The sequence below is a fragment of the Cajanus cajan genome, chromosome 2 (assembly GCF_000230855.2).
Source record: "Cajanus cajan strain Asha chromosome 2, NIPB_CcT2T_4, whole genome shotgun sequence".
NCBI classification, from domain to species: domain Eukaryota; kingdom Viridiplantae; phylum Streptophyta; class Magnoliopsida; order Fabales; family Fabaceae; genus Cajanus; species Cajanus cajan.
Genome location: NC_138518.1, coordinates 75,776,392 through 75,796,036, shown reverse-complemented (window position 1 = coordinate 75,796,036; position 19,645 = coordinate 75,776,392). Strand labels below are relative to the sequence as shown.

The 19,645-nt window shown below is 29.7% G+C and overlaps 2 protein-coding genes across 6 annotated transcripts; one reads left to right on the top strand and one right to left on the bottom strand.

The window, feature by feature from the left end:
• Positions 1 to 230: 230 nt before the first annotated feature.
• LOC109805808 (Leucine-rich repeat (LRR) family protein) lies at positions 231 to 5,987 on the top strand. 5 transcript variants are annotated; one of them, XR_014431806.1, is made up of 8 exons: positions 232 to 501; positions 601 to 755; positions 849 to 1,066; positions 1,950 to 2,553; positions 4,218 to 4,721; positions 4,804 to 4,961; positions 5,096 to 5,416; positions 5,547 to 5,987. XR_014431806.1 is itself a non-coding variant. In XM_083069087.1 (7 exons), the coding sequence occupies exons 1-6, from the start codon at positions 326 to 328 to the stop codon at positions 4,914 to 4,916; spliced, it is 1,770 nt and encodes a 589-aa protein (XP_082925213.1). In that variant the 5' UTR covers positions 232 to 325; the 3' UTR covers positions 4,917 to 4,961; positions 5,096 to 5,987. The 5 variants fall into 5 exon arrangements, 3 of the variants coding, with proteins under 3 accessions (XP_082925215.1, XP_082925214.1, XP_082925213.1); XR_014431805.1 differs by having other exon boundaries at positions 5,531 to 5,987; XM_083069087.1 differs by having other exon boundaries at positions 5,096 to 5,987.
• Positions 5,988 to 8,137: 2,150 nt separating this feature from the next.
• On the bottom strand, positions 8,138 to 17,792 carry LOC109806591 (long chain acyl-CoA synthetase 4). Its single transcript, XM_083069086.1, has 19 exons — positions 17,447 to 17,792; positions 16,611 to 16,674; positions 16,270 to 16,359; positions 15,928 to 15,984; positions 15,438 to 15,486; positions 14,981 to 15,057; positions 14,819 to 14,858; positions 14,634 to 14,728; positions 14,090 to 14,257; positions 13,548 to 13,658; positions 13,324 to 13,411; positions 13,014 to 13,080; positions 12,730 to 12,805; positions 12,514 to 12,631; positions 10,619 to 10,864; positions 10,283 to 10,422; positions 9,944 to 10,126; positions 9,237 to 9,356; positions 8,138 to 8,427 (listed from the first exon to the last, which is right to left on the bottom strand). The coding sequence occupies exons 1-19, from the start codon at positions 17,596 to 17,598 to the stop codon at positions 8,371 to 8,373; spliced, it is 1,998 nt and encodes a 665-aa protein (XP_082925212.1). The 5' UTR covers positions 17,599 to 17,792; the 3' UTR covers positions 8,138 to 8,370.
• Positions 17,793 to 19,645: the final 1,853 nt, after the last annotated feature.

The following is a 19,645-nucleotide window of genomic DNA, read 5'->3' as shown; positions in this document are numbered from 1 at the left end:
TTTAGGAAAAAGAACTTCAATTTTTTATTTGTTTATAAAATCTATAAAAAAAAATTGAATCATTTATAAAAACACCCAAATTGTACTTCTATACATTCATTTAAGTTGTTAAAAACAGGCCCAATGGTTTCTCGGAAACCGTAGGCTGATGTAAACTGACTTTAGTAAGCCCAAAAAGAATTGCTAGGCCCAATTGAGCTGATTTGACTTTTGGGAAGAGTAGAAGGAAGGTGGTCTTCAACATCCAGCCAAAAGCCAAATCGAAATCAAAGTGAGATTTCCGTAATTTCATTTCATTGTCCGAGCCTTCGATTTGAGAAGGAAGATGAAGAACGAAAGCGAATTGGTTGGACTTTGCATAGACGCAGCGTGTGAGAGCAGAGAAAGTGTCGAGAAATGGCGGATGCAGAGGCGCACTCTCGATCGCTTGCCTTCTCCTCTCGCCGACGCTCTCCTCCGCCGCCTCATCGCCCGCCGCCTCCTCTTTCCCTCCCTCCTCGAGTAATCTCTCTCTCTCTCTCTCTCTCTCCAATTCCAATATCTTCAACAATCAACATGACCGTGTTAAATTCACATTTCTGTTTTTTCCGTCCGTGTTAGGGTTTTCAAGCATTGCGTCGAAGAGGTTGACTTGAGAGGCGAAAACTCCGTGGATGCTGAGTGGATGGCTTATTTGGGAGCTTTCCGCCACTTGCGCTGCTTGAACCTCGCCGATTGTCATCGAATCAACTCTTCAGCTCTTTGGCCTATTACAGGTATCTTCGTTCTTACTCTAACCCTAAACTTCACCTATTCTTGCCGTTACTGTTTGCGAGATCGCTCATTGCGTGGCGCTTAATTGATTTTAGGAATGACGAGCCTTCAAGAGTTGGACCTATCCAGATGCTTCAAGGTCAACGATGCTGGAATTAACCATATTCTTTCCATTCCTAATATGGAGAAGCTACGCATTTCGGAAACAAGCGTCACTGCCAAAGGTGTCAAGCTTCTCGCCTCTCTTAAACACTTGTCTCTTCTTGACTTGGGTGGTTTGCCCGTAGATGACGTGGCATTAACTTCGTTGCAGGTATTTTATTTTTCCTTTCGTGCTAGTGTATTTGATAATAAATGCGATACCAACTGTTCCTACCGTAAGTCCGGACTTACGGTAGGAACACCAACCAAAGCCATCTACTCCATCAATTTATGATAGAATTATAGTATTTTTTAACAGAGATGAAGATATTTGGCGCTTCATCTTATTCTTGTAGTTGTATAATTTTTATGAAACTTGTTGTGCTGCTAGATGAATATGATAACTAGCCATACTTCAACGGGTGGTTTGTTTAGATACATTTGCCACAGAAGTTTCTTAGAAGCCGTAATTGTGTCAACTCTTACGCTACTATTATTAATGGATCCAAACCTTTTTTTAATTGGGTTTATACTTCACGTAAGATATTGTATGCTACACGATTGATTCTTATTTCTAATAATCCCTCTATTTCAAAACTTTGGTTCTTTTAGTTTTTTACAAGCAGACTGAGAACATTTTAATGCACATCATTGATCATATTTCTGCATCTAAATTTGTGTTAACATTTTCGCAAAATCATTATTTATTGCTTTCTATTATTGCTGATTGGTTATGGTTTTGTATTTAATTGGGGTTCAGTTTAGCACTGTTTTCCAATGTTTTGGCTTTGGGCTGTAGTGACCTGCTGTATGCAGCAGCTCATTTCACCGCAGATGCATGGGAACTCACTTTTCTCAAATGAGTGGCTCAAATTCTCTTTTAGATATTATTGTATGTTTCAGCTAAGGACCCAATGTATTGCATTTTAGAGTGTGGGTGTGTGAATGTGTGTGTTTTTTATGAATCTGTGTTCTGTTCTTAAGTCATAAAAATGTCTATATATTTTTTGTTTTTGATATTCATTACTGTTTCCCTTTAAACACCCTTCTCCTAGGTACTGAAAATGATGCAATATATTGATCTTTGGGGTAGTAAAATATCAAATGAAGGTGCTGCTGTTCTCAATACGTTTCCAAAGTTGAGCTATCTTAATCTTGCTTGGACCAGTGTCACAAAATTGCCTAAATTATCATCTCTTGAATGCCTGAACATGAGTAATTGTACTATTGATTCTATACTTGAAGATTATAAAGCTCCTTTGGCAAAGCTCATATTCTCTGGGGCTACATTCGTGAATGAAGCTGAAACCTTGTTATATGCAAATACAAATTTTCTATCCTTTTTGGATGTAGCCCATTCCAGCCTTAGCAGATTCTTCTTCTTAAGTAAAATGAAAGTAATAGAGCATCTCAATCTCACCTCATGCATGATGGGGGATGATTCAGTTGACATGGTTGCTTGCGCTGGTGGAAACTTGAAAAGTTTGAATCTGAGTGGTACCAGGGTTAGTTCTGTTGGAATAGGAATTTTAGCTGGACACGTTCCCAATCTTGAAATTCTGTCATTATCTCAGACAGCAGTAGATGACACTGCCATCTTATTTATTAGTATGATGCCTTCATTAAAGGATCTTGACTTGAGCAATACAAACATTAAAGGTATTTAATTACTTGACATAGTTGTTACTATTGTTATTTACAAATTCATGTGTAATACCTGTGGTGGCAGATATAAGCTCTACGCTGGTTAAATCCTACTATCTCTGCAGCGCAGTGTTGAGCCCTTTTACTTTACCACTGAGCTGCTCCTCACTAGGAAACTTTTATGCTAGACTGCATCAAAACCTTTCTGTGTTAATGTATATACAACATTCATTTCCTTTTTTGCATTTTTGGTGAAGAACAATAGGATGTATGAGGCTAAAGATTCTATGTTCTTCTGTTTGAGTATTTTATTTATTTGCTAACCCTGAAGTTGATTTGAAACCCTACCAAGAGTAAATCTTATCTTTAATTAAGCCAGATATTCAACTTACCCTGTTTGTCCCACATCAATGTCAGGGACAAAAGATCACTTTCCAATAGTCTTTTGTTCAAGTTACCTTGTGGAATCAAGGGACTTCTTTGAATGTCTGTACAATAGATTTAAATAGCCGTTTTCTGTTCTAGAAATCAAGGATTGTATATTAATAAGGGGCCATTTTGTTTGAGAAAACATATTTTTGTTTTCACTTTTAATTACAAAAAATGTCACCTTTTCTTCACTTTATTTCCAGTTTTCAAAAGTTTGTGCAGGAAACCGTGAATACAAAAAATGTAAACAGAAAAGAATAGTAGTTGTTTTCACAATTTTCTATTCAAACCTTTGAAAACAAAAAAAAAAAATGCAAATAAGGTGATATTTTTATAATTCAAAGTGAAACAACATCAAAACAAAAAACATTTTCTCAAATCAAATGATCCCTAGGAGTCCGTCACATTAGCAACAAGATGAATTTCATATTAAGAAAATTTAATGGTTGATTTGTGCTGAATGATATGTACTGTATATTCTAATGTCATGCTGAGGCATGGAATATTTATTGAACTGTAAATGGAGTGTAGTACTGGTTAGAGATTTGACAAAAATTGTTGTATAAATAAAACCTTATAATTTGCTAGTACTACTCCCCAGGACCACCATTTGGAGGCTGAAGAACGTCCAATTAGGGCCTATTTGGTTTGATTTGGGGAAATGTTTTCTATTTTCACATATATACTTACTAAAATGCCACCTAGTTTTTGCTATATTTCTTGTTTTCAAAGATTTGTACAATAAACAATGTAAACAACAGCATATTGTTTTTCTTTATTTCCTATACAAATATTTTAAAACAGGAAATAAAATGAAATTAATGTGACATGCAATTACTAAATGCCACGTTGTTTTCACTATATCTCTTGTATTCAAAGATCTGTACAATAAACATTGAAAACAACAGAAGATTGTTGTTATTTCCTATACTAATATTTTAGAACATGTGTGACATTTTTGCAACTGTTTGTGAAAACAGAAACTGAAAGCAAAAAAAAAATAAAAAAACATTTTCTTAAACTGAAAATTCCGTTAATTTCTCAAATAAAAGATGCCAGTATTCTCATCTTTGTTTACTGAATTCTAACACTTTATTTTTACTGATTAAGCATTTAATTAAATGTTATAGTGGATTATCTAAATTTAACATACCATATAACTGCATCTCTCTCATTTGTTTGTATTTCCATTTTCTGCTTCTAGTTTTAATATTTTGTCTTTAAGCTTCCTATCCGAATTTTGGACTCAGGTTTTCTGCACCAAGGAAGGACTGATGTGGACTCCCCACTCTCTCTAATGGCTCTGCAAAATCTTAAATTAGAAAGGTTGAATTTGGAGCATACACAAGTTAGGGATGAAGCTTTATACCCTTTGTCAAGCTTCCAGGAGCTGAGATATTTATCTCTTAAAAGTGCTTCACTTGCAGACGTGTCACTTTACTATTTATCATCAATTCCTAAATTGACAAATCTTAGTATTTGTGATGCGGTATTGACAAATTATGGGCTTGATATGTTTAAGGCTCCTGAAACTCTGAAACTGCTGGACCTCAGAGGTTGTTGGCTCTTAACTGAAGACACTATCTTGTCGTTCTGTAGAAATCATCCACAAGTTGAAGTCAGCCATGAACTTGGTAGCGTATTTCCTTTTAACCAAAATGGACTTAATCATTCCACTCCATCTCGCTCAACTTCCAGGACTATGCAAATGGCTAAGAAGAAAGATCAGATTCCCGTCTCTCCATATTTTGTAGGTAATTGCTATTAACCTTCTAATCTTTAAGTTGCTAGTTTAATATGATTATCTAATTTTATTTTTTCATTATTTATACATAGACCAAAGATTGAAGTATAGCAGGGACGAGTTACTTGCATTTCAGTTTACGTCTTTGCCTCTTGCATCTAGTAGTGAAAGTGGCAGTTTAATATATGAGAAACAATTGGATTGAATTCAGAAATCTCCTTTCATATAATTGTTTGCACTCATGGGATTGGTAATTTTTATTTTCATTTATCCTGTTTTTCATAATCGTTGTCAATTTTACAGTATTACTTTGCTTAGACTTCATTTTAGTGATATCCTCCTCCCATTTATGCTGGGTTATGTGCATTTGGTTGCTTTGTGCAGAGAAGGGCATGTGATATGAACAGAGATGGCTTCATGATTAATAGCTCAAGACGATCACGAGGTGAAAGCTAAATCATGTTTTTGATAGGGAAACCAAATGTGATGCTGTGCCTTGGCTCCAAGCCTCCAACTTAGTATGGCTTAAATAAAGGCTAAGACATACAGCGAGATATCTATGATGGCGAAAATCTTGGCCCTTGAAGAAGGCATGCATTATTGAATAAAGGTTAATGGCATGTCTCCATAAAATTGGGGGGAGATGCTAAAATGACCTCAAATAGGCCTCTGTTGCTGTTGCAATTGAACAACATGAAATAAAGGGTAGGGTATTTGATATGAGAACTAATGTCCAAGCTCAACACAACCACCTTAATCGAATACTATTAAGTTTGGTTAATTTCAAGGCTCAAGGTTCAACTGATTATAAGATTGCAGGTTCCATTGAGTGTAGGCTACGAGCAATGACTCCGAGACAAAGGAATGAAGAAATAGTGGGATGCAGAGCGAATCAAACTCAGTGAAGATACTTGATACTTTGTTGTTCTATGCACCAATGGCAGGATAGTAAAGGGACCAAGCTAGCTCCATCCAATCAAGAATACAAAATCTTGGAGTTTCCGTCTAGGTTTTATGTCACAGAAAGATGGAAAGGATGGTGACGATGCTTCGAAGGACATCCTAAAGTGACTCGAAGAGATAAGGACAAAGAAAGCTTTAAGCATGGCTCATGCAAAGAGAATATCGAGCTAGGGTTTTAAATCCCTCTTTGGTCTTTTGAAACTACCAATTCTAAAATAGAAGGATTTGTTGTAATTTCTATTTTTATTTAAATTATTTTGAATCGCAAAAATATTCCTGGGAAACATTAAAATCTAACATTTTGTTTCAAGTATATCCGGGAATATTGGAATAACATTTCAAATGATAATATTCCTAAGAATCTAATCTTTGGAAATACAAAATATACTTTGATAAATCATAAATGGCTTTTTCAATAAAGATATTTTTACCTATAGATATATATTTTTTAAAATATTAAAATTAAATTTTAATCTAGAAATAAAGGATGAAAGTTGTTACCAGGCACTTTGTCTTTTGACTAAAGATTGAGGTTTGATACTTGAGTATGAAGTTGTAATCGGAATGCCTATATTTTTAAAGATAAGATTTTGTGAGAATAAATTATATCTTCTTATTAAATTAAGGAAGAATAAATTAAAAGAGATAAGATGTTTAAAAAATTGAAAAAATGACATTGTTGAAGATTTTTTCTAAAAATGTTTTTATTGAAAATTAATTCTTAAAAATGTTCTTATTTAAATATAATTATTTTAATTTGGGCAGAGAAAATTTATGTTCATAAGTATTTATTATAATAAAAATTAATTATAATATAATTTATATATTTAAAAATATTTATTTATTGTAAATTTTAATATAGTACATGTTAACACATTAATTGACATTAATTGATATGTTATGTTAGTTGATTTTATTCAATATATATCGAGTATTTATCTGTATTCTTGTTTATGGATTTTTGTTTTGATAGATAACATTTATTTGAATATTTTTAATGTTAATAAAAATAGTCTCTAGTTATTGATTAAATCCAATTCATTTTTTTAATAAATAATCCTATCAAAATTTTGAATCACATAAATATAGAGGTTTTATACTAATCCAATACTCTCTCATCAATGCTAGTCCCTTTTTCATATCACGAAATTTTTTCATTGCATTGTCTACTCACTTACAAGCATTCATTCATAAAACTTTCGGGCTTACAGCATCATCGACCCACACCCATTCACAACACACCATATTTAGAGTTAGGTACAGCACATACTCACAATCTTTCCACAAGTTCTCATTCGCACCACTATACTCCCTTATTCCCCGGACCCAACTGGTTAGCTTACCAGTTCAAACAAACAATAAAGCCAGCCTAATAATGAAAACTGATCATGGAATTGAAAAATTATTAAAACTTGGTTTATAGAAGCTCAACGAAATTTTTTAATACAATGTTATTTTAATTTTCTCTTAAAAATAAAATTAACTTAAAATATTTGTATTTTTATTATTATTTTAAATGTAAACTTGTTAGTTTAATATTATTTTATAAATTATTTAACTAATATCAATTCAATCATAGCTTAATCTTCAAACTTTAAATTAGTACTTTGATCAATTTAATAATCAGTCTAATTTTTAAAGTATTGCATTTTTTTTTATGACTTTCTTTCAACTCTTAATCTCAAATTTTCATATACACTTCCACTCGCATGACATTGTGTTTTTTAAATTAATTAACCCAACAAATCATTATAGCATACTTACGTATATTTTGATATTAATTTCATCTCTCTAGGTATACGACTTTTTTACTTTATTATTTATCTTTTTTTTTTTATAAGATTCTTTCTAGGGAAAAATATAGTAAAATGTCAGCAGAAATATACTTATGCTATATACATTTACCTCGTGTTTGACAATGACATGGATATAAATTTTGGAGATGCAAAATCAAACATGCATAATATGTAATGTATGAATATGATCAGACGAGCATCTCTCTCTCAAAATGGGATTCAAGTCAAAACCACAAGGGTATTTGGAATCCAAAATAATTGAATTGGGTCATATATTAAACATTTTAGTAAGTCATGTGGAAAGTGAAATCGGGTAGAAAATTTACTGTATTTAAAAGACTTGTTCTGCCAGCAACTTCAATACACCCTAGTATATAGTAAAACCTTTTGGTTTATCATAAAATTAATGGAAAATATCATACGTTTCTAAGAATAAAATTCTGAATTCATATTTAGTATTGTGAAATAATTGATGTTTAAATATTTTCCCGAGAAATGCCAAAGCTGATCTACTGGAGAAACTAACAAAACGAATGACATTTTCATGTCTTGTACCAAAAATGAAGAACTCAAAAGCACCCAAACATCTTTTGTACTGAAAATTAGCTCTATATTGTATCTAATGGGTCAAATATGGAAAATTTCCACATTGAAAATCTACTCAATATTGTATAAGAGAAGTAACTATTATTTATTGTCATGATGAAGCAACAATTCAATATTTTTTAATATAAATTGACCTTCCTGAACATATTTCCGTACCTTATGGTTGAATAACTATCCATGCATATTATTTTCCATCTAAAAATAATCATCTACAACTACACAGTCACCAAAAGAAAAAGACTAGAACAATCACATGTATAAAATAAATAATAAATTGTCTCCGAAATCAATATCTCAAGCTCTGGATTTGTTCTCTGTCTTTAGTGCGTTGTACATATTGTCAATTGTATTCTGTGGACAAAAAATTGCAGTCAATACTAAAACATAAACATTAATTAGTTTTGAAACCTATAGATTAGAAAGTTGTATAAATTTGTACTAAAATAGTAAAAGAAAAAACAGTTAAATGGGCAAAAAGGCTAGGCAATTAACAAATTAAAAGATGAATTGGAATAAAAAGAGATTTGTTCGGCAGCTACTCAGAGGCTAAACATTGAGTTCCTTATACCTATATAATGCATATGCATTAAGATTTAACTTATACCTACATAATGCATATGCATTAAGATGTAACTCCTTTAAATTGAAAACATGTAAATGAAAATATGAAATAAATAAGGTTTGCCCGCCTATGATTTGAGATAGAATATATCTACTAATCTTGTAACTCATTTCGAATCAAAGGGTGAATATTATTTACTTTCTTACTTTAAAGAGTCAAATTATAAAATATTTGCTAAATTAAAATTGAATGACTTTTATTTTATTTTTCTTTATTAAATAAATAATTCAAGTATTAATAGCGAAAAAACTTTATATTCTGCAATTTAATCACAATTTATATATAGTAAGTTTATTAACATCTATAACAACTATTTTGAAAGTCATATATTTATTATATATTTTTTTATTAACTAATAGTGTAAAATTATTTTACACTAATAGTACATATAAAAGTTAAACTATTGTTTATTTGTTGATAAGGATATTAAAATATTAACCAAGAAAAAAATAAAATTATCATCCATTCCATTCACAATTATCACCCATTTCTATTTATATGAAGCACAATTAAATCTTGAGTATTTGATGTTTTGTACCTGGTAGTATTTAAGCAATTCAGGTCTCTTCTTCTTAAATGTTGGAGTCATAAGGCCACGTTCCATGTCAAATGGAACTGGGTCAAGATGAACAGCTTTAATAAACTCAAAACCTTTTAACTGACAAACAAACAATAATTAGGATCCCATAAAGCTTAAGTAGATGTATATATATTAGCAGGCACATATATACAATCATATAAATTGCTTTTAGAATAATACTTCACACACAATTCGAATTTCAATCACTTTACAAAATAAATTTGATCCATCCAACTGTTCAATCGTAAGTAATTGTATTAATATATCAAGTCAAAAATTTAAAAAAATAAACAAACATGTATCTTTTGCTTGAAAAGCATATATTATATGTTAACTGCAAATAATTTTGGTATTGTGGGAAATTTCATATTAATGTTAAGTTTTATTAAAGAGATATGCTTGATAGAAACTTTCAAGCGTACTGTAATTTTTTTTAGAACATAAATTATATTTGTACTCTAAATTTATACAACTTTTCTTACAGTATGAGGGAGAAAGAAAAAAAAACAAAGAGAAAGAAATGTGTAGCAAGATAGATTATGTAGTAAAGAGAGAAAAGTATGCTTTAAAAATGTTATAGAAAAGACAAGAATGAATAATATAATTATTCTAAGAAATTCTAAAATTTATCAGGTTAATACAAAAGTTAGAGAATATCAATAGACCTTTTTCTCCTTTCCAATCTTGGAGAGCTCTCCAATTATGTAACTTTTTGTCCTAGAATCTTCACATAGAGAATTGAAATCCGCGGTTATACCATTTTCTTCTGCCCACTGATCAATTGCTTGTTTTCTAGGGTTAATAACAGCAATGAGGTATGACTCAAAACTGTTTCCGTAGATCCATATCTGAACATAGAGTAGGAAATCAAAACAATATTTGCCTTAAACTAAACTTTTGATTTCATTATTCATAAATTTGGATGTTAGAAAAATAACAATTTTTCCTAATGTTTGAAGGTGAATAAATAAATTCATTAAAAGAGAAGGGTTTACAATACATACAGATTCAATAACAGAAGCTTGAGCATAAATATTCTCCAAGTTTTCAACAGCAACATATTCTCCTTGTGAAAGCTTAAATATATTCTTCTTCCGATCAATAATTTTCATGGTTCCATTAGGTTGCCACTCTCCAATATCCCCTATTTAATTAGACCATTCATGAATAAAATGTAACAATGTAAAAATATATATAGTGTTTGTTTGAATATAAACTTAAAAATGTTTGAAGAATTTTTTGACAAAAAAATAAAGAATATATTTTAATAGAAAAACTTTAAAATATCCAAATAGATTGATAAATTACCTAAAGATGAACTGAAAAATGAAAAAATTAACCTGTGTGAAACCATCCATCAATCATAACCTCTTTGGTGAGGTCTTCACGTTTGTAGTAGCCTGAAAACACAGTACTTCCCTTCACACAAATTTCTCCTCTTGGTGTGCTAGCAAGAGCATCATATCCCATTTCCGGTATTGATTCGAGGCATACATCCACAAATGGTACAGGAGGCCCCACCGTTCCAAGCATGTCTGTTTGGTTTGGTAATGAAACAAATGTGCCCGCACAAGTTTCTGTCAAACCTATTTTCATTTGAACAAAAACGTGTTAATATGTCCATACTCTAATAACAACACATACACACAAAACATCTAATGCATCTTAAATACATATTTAAAAGTATTTGGCAATTGTCTTTCTTCTCTTATCTCATTAATCAATGACAATTTTAGATGATAACTACATTACTACTTGAAAACCAAATTCTAAGTCAAATTTCTCAATTCAAAGTTTAGGAAATTTTAAGTTACTTTTATCTTGATCCAAACTCTTCTCTTTCAATTAATGTGACTGTACTTCTCTTAATGCTCTTATGGCTTGATCACCTGGAGTGGCTCTAGATTCATTCTCTCACAATTGGAAAATTGGTTAGTTAATTGAAATTTGGAGTAAATAAATATAGTTATTGATATCCTAAGAATAAAAATTGATAATTATGTGCTATTATGAATTCTTGATGGGGTTATTTTATGGTATTTGTCTGAGGGAATATTTTATAACAGTTATTTTTATAAGGTTATTAAACAAGCATATATGTTATTTTTTCTTTTATTTTATAAGATGTGAGACTTGTTTGTATCCCAATAATCCTCTCCTCAAACAAGAGACTTTAACCTTTCATGTAATGGAATATATGTTATGAGTTATATATGAGGATTATGAATATTGTTACCGCATCTAATCTTACGGCTCTGATACCACTGGTGGAGTTATTTTATGATATTTGTTTAAGAGGATATTTTATAAGACTCTCTAAAAGCATCCAACCTTACTTTTAGAATATGTGTATGTTTTATAAGTTATTTTTTTTCTTCTTATTTTATCGATGTAGGACTTGTTTGTATCCTAACAATTCTTACAATTAATCATGTTTTTCCAAATTGAGAAAATCTAAGAAGTTGAGATTTTTAGTTTAGAAAAAAGGGGTACATGAGTAACTATCAAGGAATTGAAGTTTACATATAATATTGAAATTGATCTTTAATTGGAAGTTAAATGTTGAGATTGAACTAGGGTTCTTAGAAAGAGAATTAGGAAGATGCTAACCTTAAATATTGTTAATCTCCACCGTTTTAACCTCGTTATTATTATGCTTTGTTTTTCCTAAAAATATGTTATGTTTCTCCTTTGTGTTTTGTTATTCTTTAACATGTGGACACATTCTCATAACTCATAACTTGGTCTAAGCTCCAAATAATGATAACTTTGAGAGATGACAATTAAGGGCCTTTATTATTATTATTATTATTATTATTATTATTATTATTATTATTTACTTTTCTTTTAAAACAAAGGCATTTCTGTAATGAAATAAAAAGTATTATTATTAATCTTCATTATAACAAAACTTTTACTTGACACGACTTGATACATTTTCCGTTTTTCCCTTATTAAAGGCTAATCCTTTTATAGTTATGCTCAATGAGACTAAGTATGACTCACTTGATGGATTTACCCTTTGGAGAAGTTTAGAAGTCTTGATTAAAGATTGGGAAAAATTTTCCATTTCTTCTTTGTTCAGTATGGAGGACCTCTACTCCTCCAAATCCCACGTAATTTCTTTTCTCTCCATGTAAATGAATTTTTTCTTTCATAAAAGTAAGATTTAAAACGACTTAAAAGAAGATAGTATGGTCTGAATAAGATTGATCAAGTTTTAACAAAAGCATACCATATCCTTGTAGAATATGAGCACAAGTCACCACCCGTAGAAAACCTTCCACATGTCTAGATAGAGGTGCTGCTCCAGACAAAATTATGCGTACGTTACCCCCTAAACCTTGCTTCACCTGACCAAGTTACAAAAAGAGTATATTAGTCAACAATTTTGTTAAAGTTGATGTTTGTAACAAAGGGGTTGGGAATTCGATGAACGAGGTTGCATCACCTTACTAAATACAATTTTGTCAAATAGGGGAGATGCCACATCATGAGTTTGCCCTTTATTCATGTTATGCAACTTGCTAGAAAAAAAAAAAGAAGCAATATTTTTCAGAATATTGTAATGCCAAGAAAAGGATAATAGTTTTGATATATAACCTAATAGTAATCTCAATGATCTTTTTAGTGTGATTTGGTTGGCATAAGAACACTCATTTCCATAGTAAGTCTTACAAGGTATGTGATGATTTTTCAAAAATTACAATGACATAGAAACATAGTAGTACTTACTATGAGTAGGCAAAATTGAACATTGTCTGCTTTACAAAGCTCCCTGTAGTAATCTTTTGTGTCAAACCTATATATCATATTGAGATTGAGATTTGTTAATGCATTACTCTTTTTTTTTTTTGTTAAAATACGAGAAATTGTTCAAACGAATTAAAAGAGAAGGGGAATTAGCGAAAAGATTTGTCCAATAACTAAAAAAATAAGTTAGAGAGTAGTTTTATCCTTCCTAAAATCATAATTTGATCATCAATAGTTCAACACCATAAATTTTAGAAATACCACTAAATTGTCAACAACGACAAAAGCTTACCAGTATGCACTCTATCAAGCACACGGGGAACAGCAACAAAAATGGTTGGCTTTAGCTCTCCAATGTCTTCTAATAACAATTTGATATCCTGAAACCATTGCACAATTTGTGTTAACATTATTATCAAATACAATTTGACTTTTGTTGGAATGAAATTAAATCTAAAACTCAATAATCATATCAAGCCTTCATCCTATGATGAAATGTTTAGCACATCTACTCACTCCACGCCAGAAACCTATTGAGGCACCATGCAATATCATTGCTTCCTCGATAACCCTATCAAAGATATGTGCAAGAGGAAGGTATGATAGGTATACATCTTTGTCAGTCAACTACAAGAGCAAGGAAAACAGGATGATTAGAAAACTCAAAGACAAGATGGTAAATATTCATTATCCCACAACTGAAAACATTTCTAGAACACTCATTAAAAAAACCAATATGTGGAACTTAATCAAAAAGAGATTGCAATTTAGAAGTCATGTAGGAGTTATACATTATGTTTGGATAAATTTCTCTAGAAACATTTTTAGATGGGAGAGATAGAAAAAAAAATTAATTTTTTTTCAAAAATTAGTTTGTTCATAAATTAATTTGTAGAAGTTTTATCCAATTAATTTCTCCAAAATCTATTTTTAATTCTTGCCTAAACTAGTTTTAATTTATGAAAAAACTTATTTTAATTTTTCTTTTTTCTTTTTCTTTCCTAAGAGTACTTTTTGAAAAATTTATCTAAACAGATCCATAATTAAAAACTACTTACTTTTTCATTGCAACCCAATAACACTTGTTGAATTCCAGCTAAAAGTGTAATAATGCTCTGATTGGAAATCAATACTCCTTTTGGGTCACCAGTAGTTCCACTCGTATACATTATTGTACACACATCACTTTTCTTTTTCTCAGGAAAATCAAAACTTTGATTTTTACCCTGTTCTAGACATCAAAAACTCAAATGAAGATTAAAAAATGCAACAAGTAAATATCCATAAAAAATAGAAACACGTTGTTTTCCTTGATCTTTATAGTTAGAAACTTAAATACACTTTTGGAAGTGTACCTATACATATTTTGAATTGAATTTCTCATTTACAAAACAAAAAAAAAAAACATATTTTGCCAATGATAGAGATAGGAATATTAATACCAAAAAGAGATAGGAATATATAACCCTAATGTTTTTCATGGCATGTGTTAAAGTAATTGTAGATTTTACCAAGTAATTATAGAATGAACGTTTTCAGTGAAATTTTACAACTAATAATAAGAGAAAGAATAATATATAATATGTCAAATGAATAACGCACCACTTGCAAAAATTCATCCCATGAATAAACTGTCAACCCAAACTTTTCGATTTCTTCCTTTTGTTCAGGAGTAACCTTTCCAAAGCTCACAATTGCTACAAAATCCATAAATATATTAATGTAATCACTTGTTTTCAATCACATGAATATTATAGGAATGAATGAAGAGAATCAATGAAACAAACTCTTGAGATATTGTGTTGCCTTTGGAAATGTCTTCAATAGCTGAAAAGTTTCAATTTCGACAACAAATATATAGGTAAGACTGACTATTAACAGAAAATTGTATTACACAATTCTTAATCATTCCTAAAATTATGTATTAAATAATTTCAAAAGGCGTAAACCTCAGGTATCTTCTTTTCTTCGACAAATGCAATTGTGACCTCTGCATGACATATAATAAATTCCACAGCTCCAGAACCTTGTAAGTCATATATATGTGTATATCAGTGTCAAAATTCATTAAAATTAACATTTCAAAAATACTCAGACAACAAATCTTCTTGGTTAAAAAATCTACGAAACTTTACTTGTAACTTGGATTATCAATATGTTTGTTCTATGAGGTGTTCTTTTTTATATACACAAACATTAAGTATTGTGTTATGTGAATAGTTAGTTATGTTGGATATATAAACAAACCAGTCATGTTCCTTCACCTAATAATTAAATTGTTCAGATGATTGATCTTTAACAATGGTGAATCTTGTGTACTAATATGAAAACAAATTTCAGAATGTGGATGAGTCAATCCATCACCATGGTGTAGGAACATGCTAATTAAAGAAGCCTTGCACATACCTAACGTATCATATAAGGGAACACAGTAAAGTCCATGAGCATTGCAGGCCTGAAATTATGTTGCAATATGTCAGAAAATATTGGGAAGACATAAATTAGTATTGCAACATTAGAAAGGCCATCTCAAGGTACGCAAGGATCGATGCCTACCATATAGTCAGAGCACCAAATAGTAGAAACAACAAGCATTCAATGGATGAAATTCAAGAAACAAAGTTTTAATAAAAAGTTGCTTTGTTCCCCCTTCATGTTCTAAATAGGATCATAAAATGGCTACAACAATCACATTAACAATATAATAATAATAATAATAATAATAATAATAATAATAATAATAATAATAGAAAGAATAATAAGTATACACCGCAAAGAAATAGACAAAGACCAAACTATAAATTCAAAAGAAATCTCCAAACAATAGTATTAGAAGAAAGAAAATTTATATGGAGAAAAGACAACAAAGAAGTAAACATAATCAAATAAATTTTACCTCCATGCTCATAATCCATTCTGGGCAATTGGCACCATAGATACCACATTTTACACCCTGAAAATAAGCATTATGTAAATTAAACTTGAATTCACATACTGCAGGAGAATATACTTGCATGAAAAAATAATATATCAAAGGGCTTGATCGAGCTATTCATGATGTCAAAGTGCACTCACTACCAAGTACATCAATGTTGATCACGAATAACAAAACAAGTGACAACACATTATGCAGTTAGCATACAAAACATTGAACGAGTAACATTAAGTATTACAACAAGTGAAGCAAAACTTTGGTTTCATTTTTCGGTGAAATTAATGAAACAGATAGGTGATTTACCTCCCCGTAACCACAAGCACGAATGGAATTTCCAACATTTACCACCAAGTCGTATACTTCTTTGTAAGTTTGCCACTTGTACTTGCCAGCCTACAAAAGAGTATGTCAAAAGTGGTAACACATACCAAAAGTGGTATACTTTTTTGGAAAGTTAGCCATTTATACTTTTTAATTAAAGATCAAGATTTAATTTTCATCTTAAATACGAAATTACAACTAAAGATACTAATTTATTCTTATAAGAACCAACTTAATGAAATTGACTTATATAGATCTTTATTTAAAAAAATGGCAACACATTTGCTGATGATAAAAGTCAAATATAAAGAGAAATAATTTACCTTCCCATTCACGATTTCACGAACACCAAGCATTGGCTTTGTTGGATTTTTCTCAGCTGACATTCTGTTCAAATCCAAATATATGTACACACATAATTCTCCAATTGCATGAAGAAATAACAATCTCTTACTAAATATTATAGAGAAAAAAGCCCACAATTCGCCAGAAACATATACGCACACACATCATAATTTGAATACGATAGCACTAGAAGTGTGAAAATTTCTTTATATTATAATTCAATCATAAATTATCAACTAAGATTTTTAACTTCTGTAATAATTAAGTTTAATTTTATACAATGTCAACACATAAATTAAAAATCATGTTAATATGAAGATAATTATTATAAAGATTAATAAACATGACACTATATATGATATTAGATAACATTCTATTTAAATTAAATTCATAATAATCATTCTAAAAAAAATGTCTAGAATTATTTTAATTAATTATCAATATAAAAACCTTTACACCATCAAAATCAAACTCATTTTTTTCTTTTCAGTTTTGTCTTCTTTTTAACCTTACAAATATAGCAATTATAGTGTAGGAAACGCATGGATGTGTAACATGCGGTGATATGTGTTTTTTTTTTTAAAAAAAAAAAAAGGGAATCGCATTGGGATACAGAAGTTATAACTATTATCTTCACAAATCACGAGATATGGAAAATCACATCTGAAACATGGAACCAAACACACATAGGTTTGGTGTTGTGTTAATGTGAATGTTTTATGTTATATTATATTACATGTATATAAATCAAATAAGATAAGATTAATGGTGATTGTGCATGAAAGTAACAATGATAATGATGACATATATATACCTGAAAATATCCCAACATGTATCAAGACCTTGGATGGGAGGAGGAAGTGCATCTTTGGCAAAAATGCTGCGATAAACAGGACCCATTGATGGCCTTCCTTCTCTTGCCTCTGTGGCTTTCTCCACCTCAACGATGAACCTCTTTTCTGCCATCCCTCAATCAACAAAGAGATGGACCCTTTTTTTTTCTTCTGAAGCTCTTCTCTTCTCTTTTCAATTGTAACCTTAATAATTAAAACTTCGTTACGTGAAAGACAATTTTGATTGGTCAACCATTTCAGATCACTACACACTTTTCTCTCCGCCAACTAGCTAGTTTGTTACTCATTTCCAATGCATTCTCTCTCTCCATCACACACACTTTTTATTTCTTAAATACATCCATTAATTACCTTTTTTTTATCCCTCATAATGTAAAAATATATTTTATTTCTCCAAATATATTTTTTATATGCGAAACTAAAATCGAAAGTATCAAACGATTCATTATGCTTAATAATATAATTATTTGTAACAGATTTTTATTAGCCTATTATTTTCTTTTGGAGTAAACTTTATGTGATCATACAAATTATTGACCCCCTTTTTTTTATGACACAACTGTCTAAAAATGGATGTCACGCGCATTTGCATGGATAGAAAAGGTCTTGGATCAGAACAAAGTGAAGAATAAAATTTTGATAGTCCTATGGTACTTATTTTTATTTAAGAAAAAATAACACTATAAAATTGAGTGTTATTAAAGAAAAAAAATACAACTAAAAAGATTAAAAAAAAATAAGAGGGGAGGGAAGGCTTTAATTTGATTAATATTATACATTTTCTTCATTTCATAATAAGTGTTATACTAGATTATTTTACACACATCAATAAAAGCTAACAAATACATAAAAGATAATAGTGATTTTATAAAAATTAACCTTATAATTAAGTTTCTTTATTATAGACAATACAACATAATAATTACCTTTCTAAAAAAAATTATGAGGAGCACATATGTATATAAAAAATAATTAATACTAATTTAAAAATTTACATACCATTTATTTTGATTAATAATCACCTTTCAAAAAAATATTAGGAGACGACTACATTCAACTTCAAGTGAAGTAAAATTATAATTGAATAACAAAATTTTCTATGTGAATATTTAATTAATGTGTTACACATTCAAAATTAAAAAACAAGAATGTTGATCAAATCAAAATAATCATGTGTCAACAGACATAATCGCTATAGTAATCATGTGTGTTGAAACAATCGTAATTTCTATTATATATATATATATTAACCTTGTTTTTATATATTATATTTATTTTTACGTATAAGATTCAATTATTTAATTTATTAAGATTAAAAAAATTAGTTAGTTAATAATAATAAATTTATTTTATTCATATATTTTTTCTTCTAAAATTACTTTTATATTATTTTTTATTATTAATAGTCATTTTTCCCTAACTAATTAAAGTATATGTTCTTTAAAAAATTTATAATTAATATATTTTACCAAAATAAAATAACACATTTTAATTAGGAGTATTTTAATCTAAAAATAATCAATATATGAGACAATATGAATTGGATCTTATATAAATTAATAAATAATTATTTTAAAATGAGTCTTATAAATAGGAACAGAAATAGTTTTTAAAACTAAAAAAAAAATTTCTTACAAAATCTCTTTTAATAAATTTAATGCATTACAAGAAAAATTATTTTGTATTGATGGATATAAACTATCACTAGAAATTAAAAATATGTAAGTACTTGCCTTTTTCTCATTTACCCACAGACAATATCTATTTTGTGAATTATATAATAATGATTTTGTAAATTTTACTTATAGTAACTAATTACAAATATAAGTATTTGAATTTTACCTATATTAAATATTTGTGGATAGAAATAGTTTGAATTTACCTACATGTATCATGTCTGAAATAATAAAACATCTATAGTACATGACACTTTCCTTGTAAGTTTTAAATTAATATATATATATATATATATATATATATGAGGAGGGTTCAAACGACACCGGTGTAACTTTTACTAAGTGTTACACCGCTCAATAACTTTATATTAAATGTGAATTTTGTAAATCCAACCGTTAGATGGAAAGTTCATATCTCTTAGATCATATATGTCAAATTTTGTTAAAATTGAACAACAACTTGAATGTAATCAAAGTGTTCAT

Bases quoted from the DNA above. Each gene is read 5' to 3' on its own strand.
- LOC109805808 (XM_083069087.1), top strand. From the start codon at position 326: ATGAAGAACGAAAGCGAATTGGTTGGACTTTGCATAGACGCAGCGTGT. The intron at 2,554-4,217 runs GTATTTAATTAC...TTTTGGACTCAG, and splicing joins GAGCAATACAAACATTAAAG to GTTTTCTGCACCAAGGAAGG. The intron at 4,722-4,803 runs GTAATTGCTATT...ATTTATACATAG, and splicing joins CGTCTCTCCATATTTTGTAG to ACCAAAGATTGAAGTATAGC.
- LOC109806591 (XM_083069086.1), bottom strand. From the start codon at position 17,598: ATGGCAGAAAAGAGGTTCATCGTTGAGGTGGAGAAAGCCACAGAGGCA. The intron at 16,360-16,610 runs GTAAATTATTTC...ACTCTTTTGTAG, and splicing joins GTGAAATCGTGAATGGGAAG to GCTGGCAAGTACAAGTGGCA. The intron at 13,081-13,323 runs GTAAGCTTTTGT...TATGATATATAG, and splicing joins GCTTGATAGAGTGCATACTG to GTTTGACACAAAAGATTACT.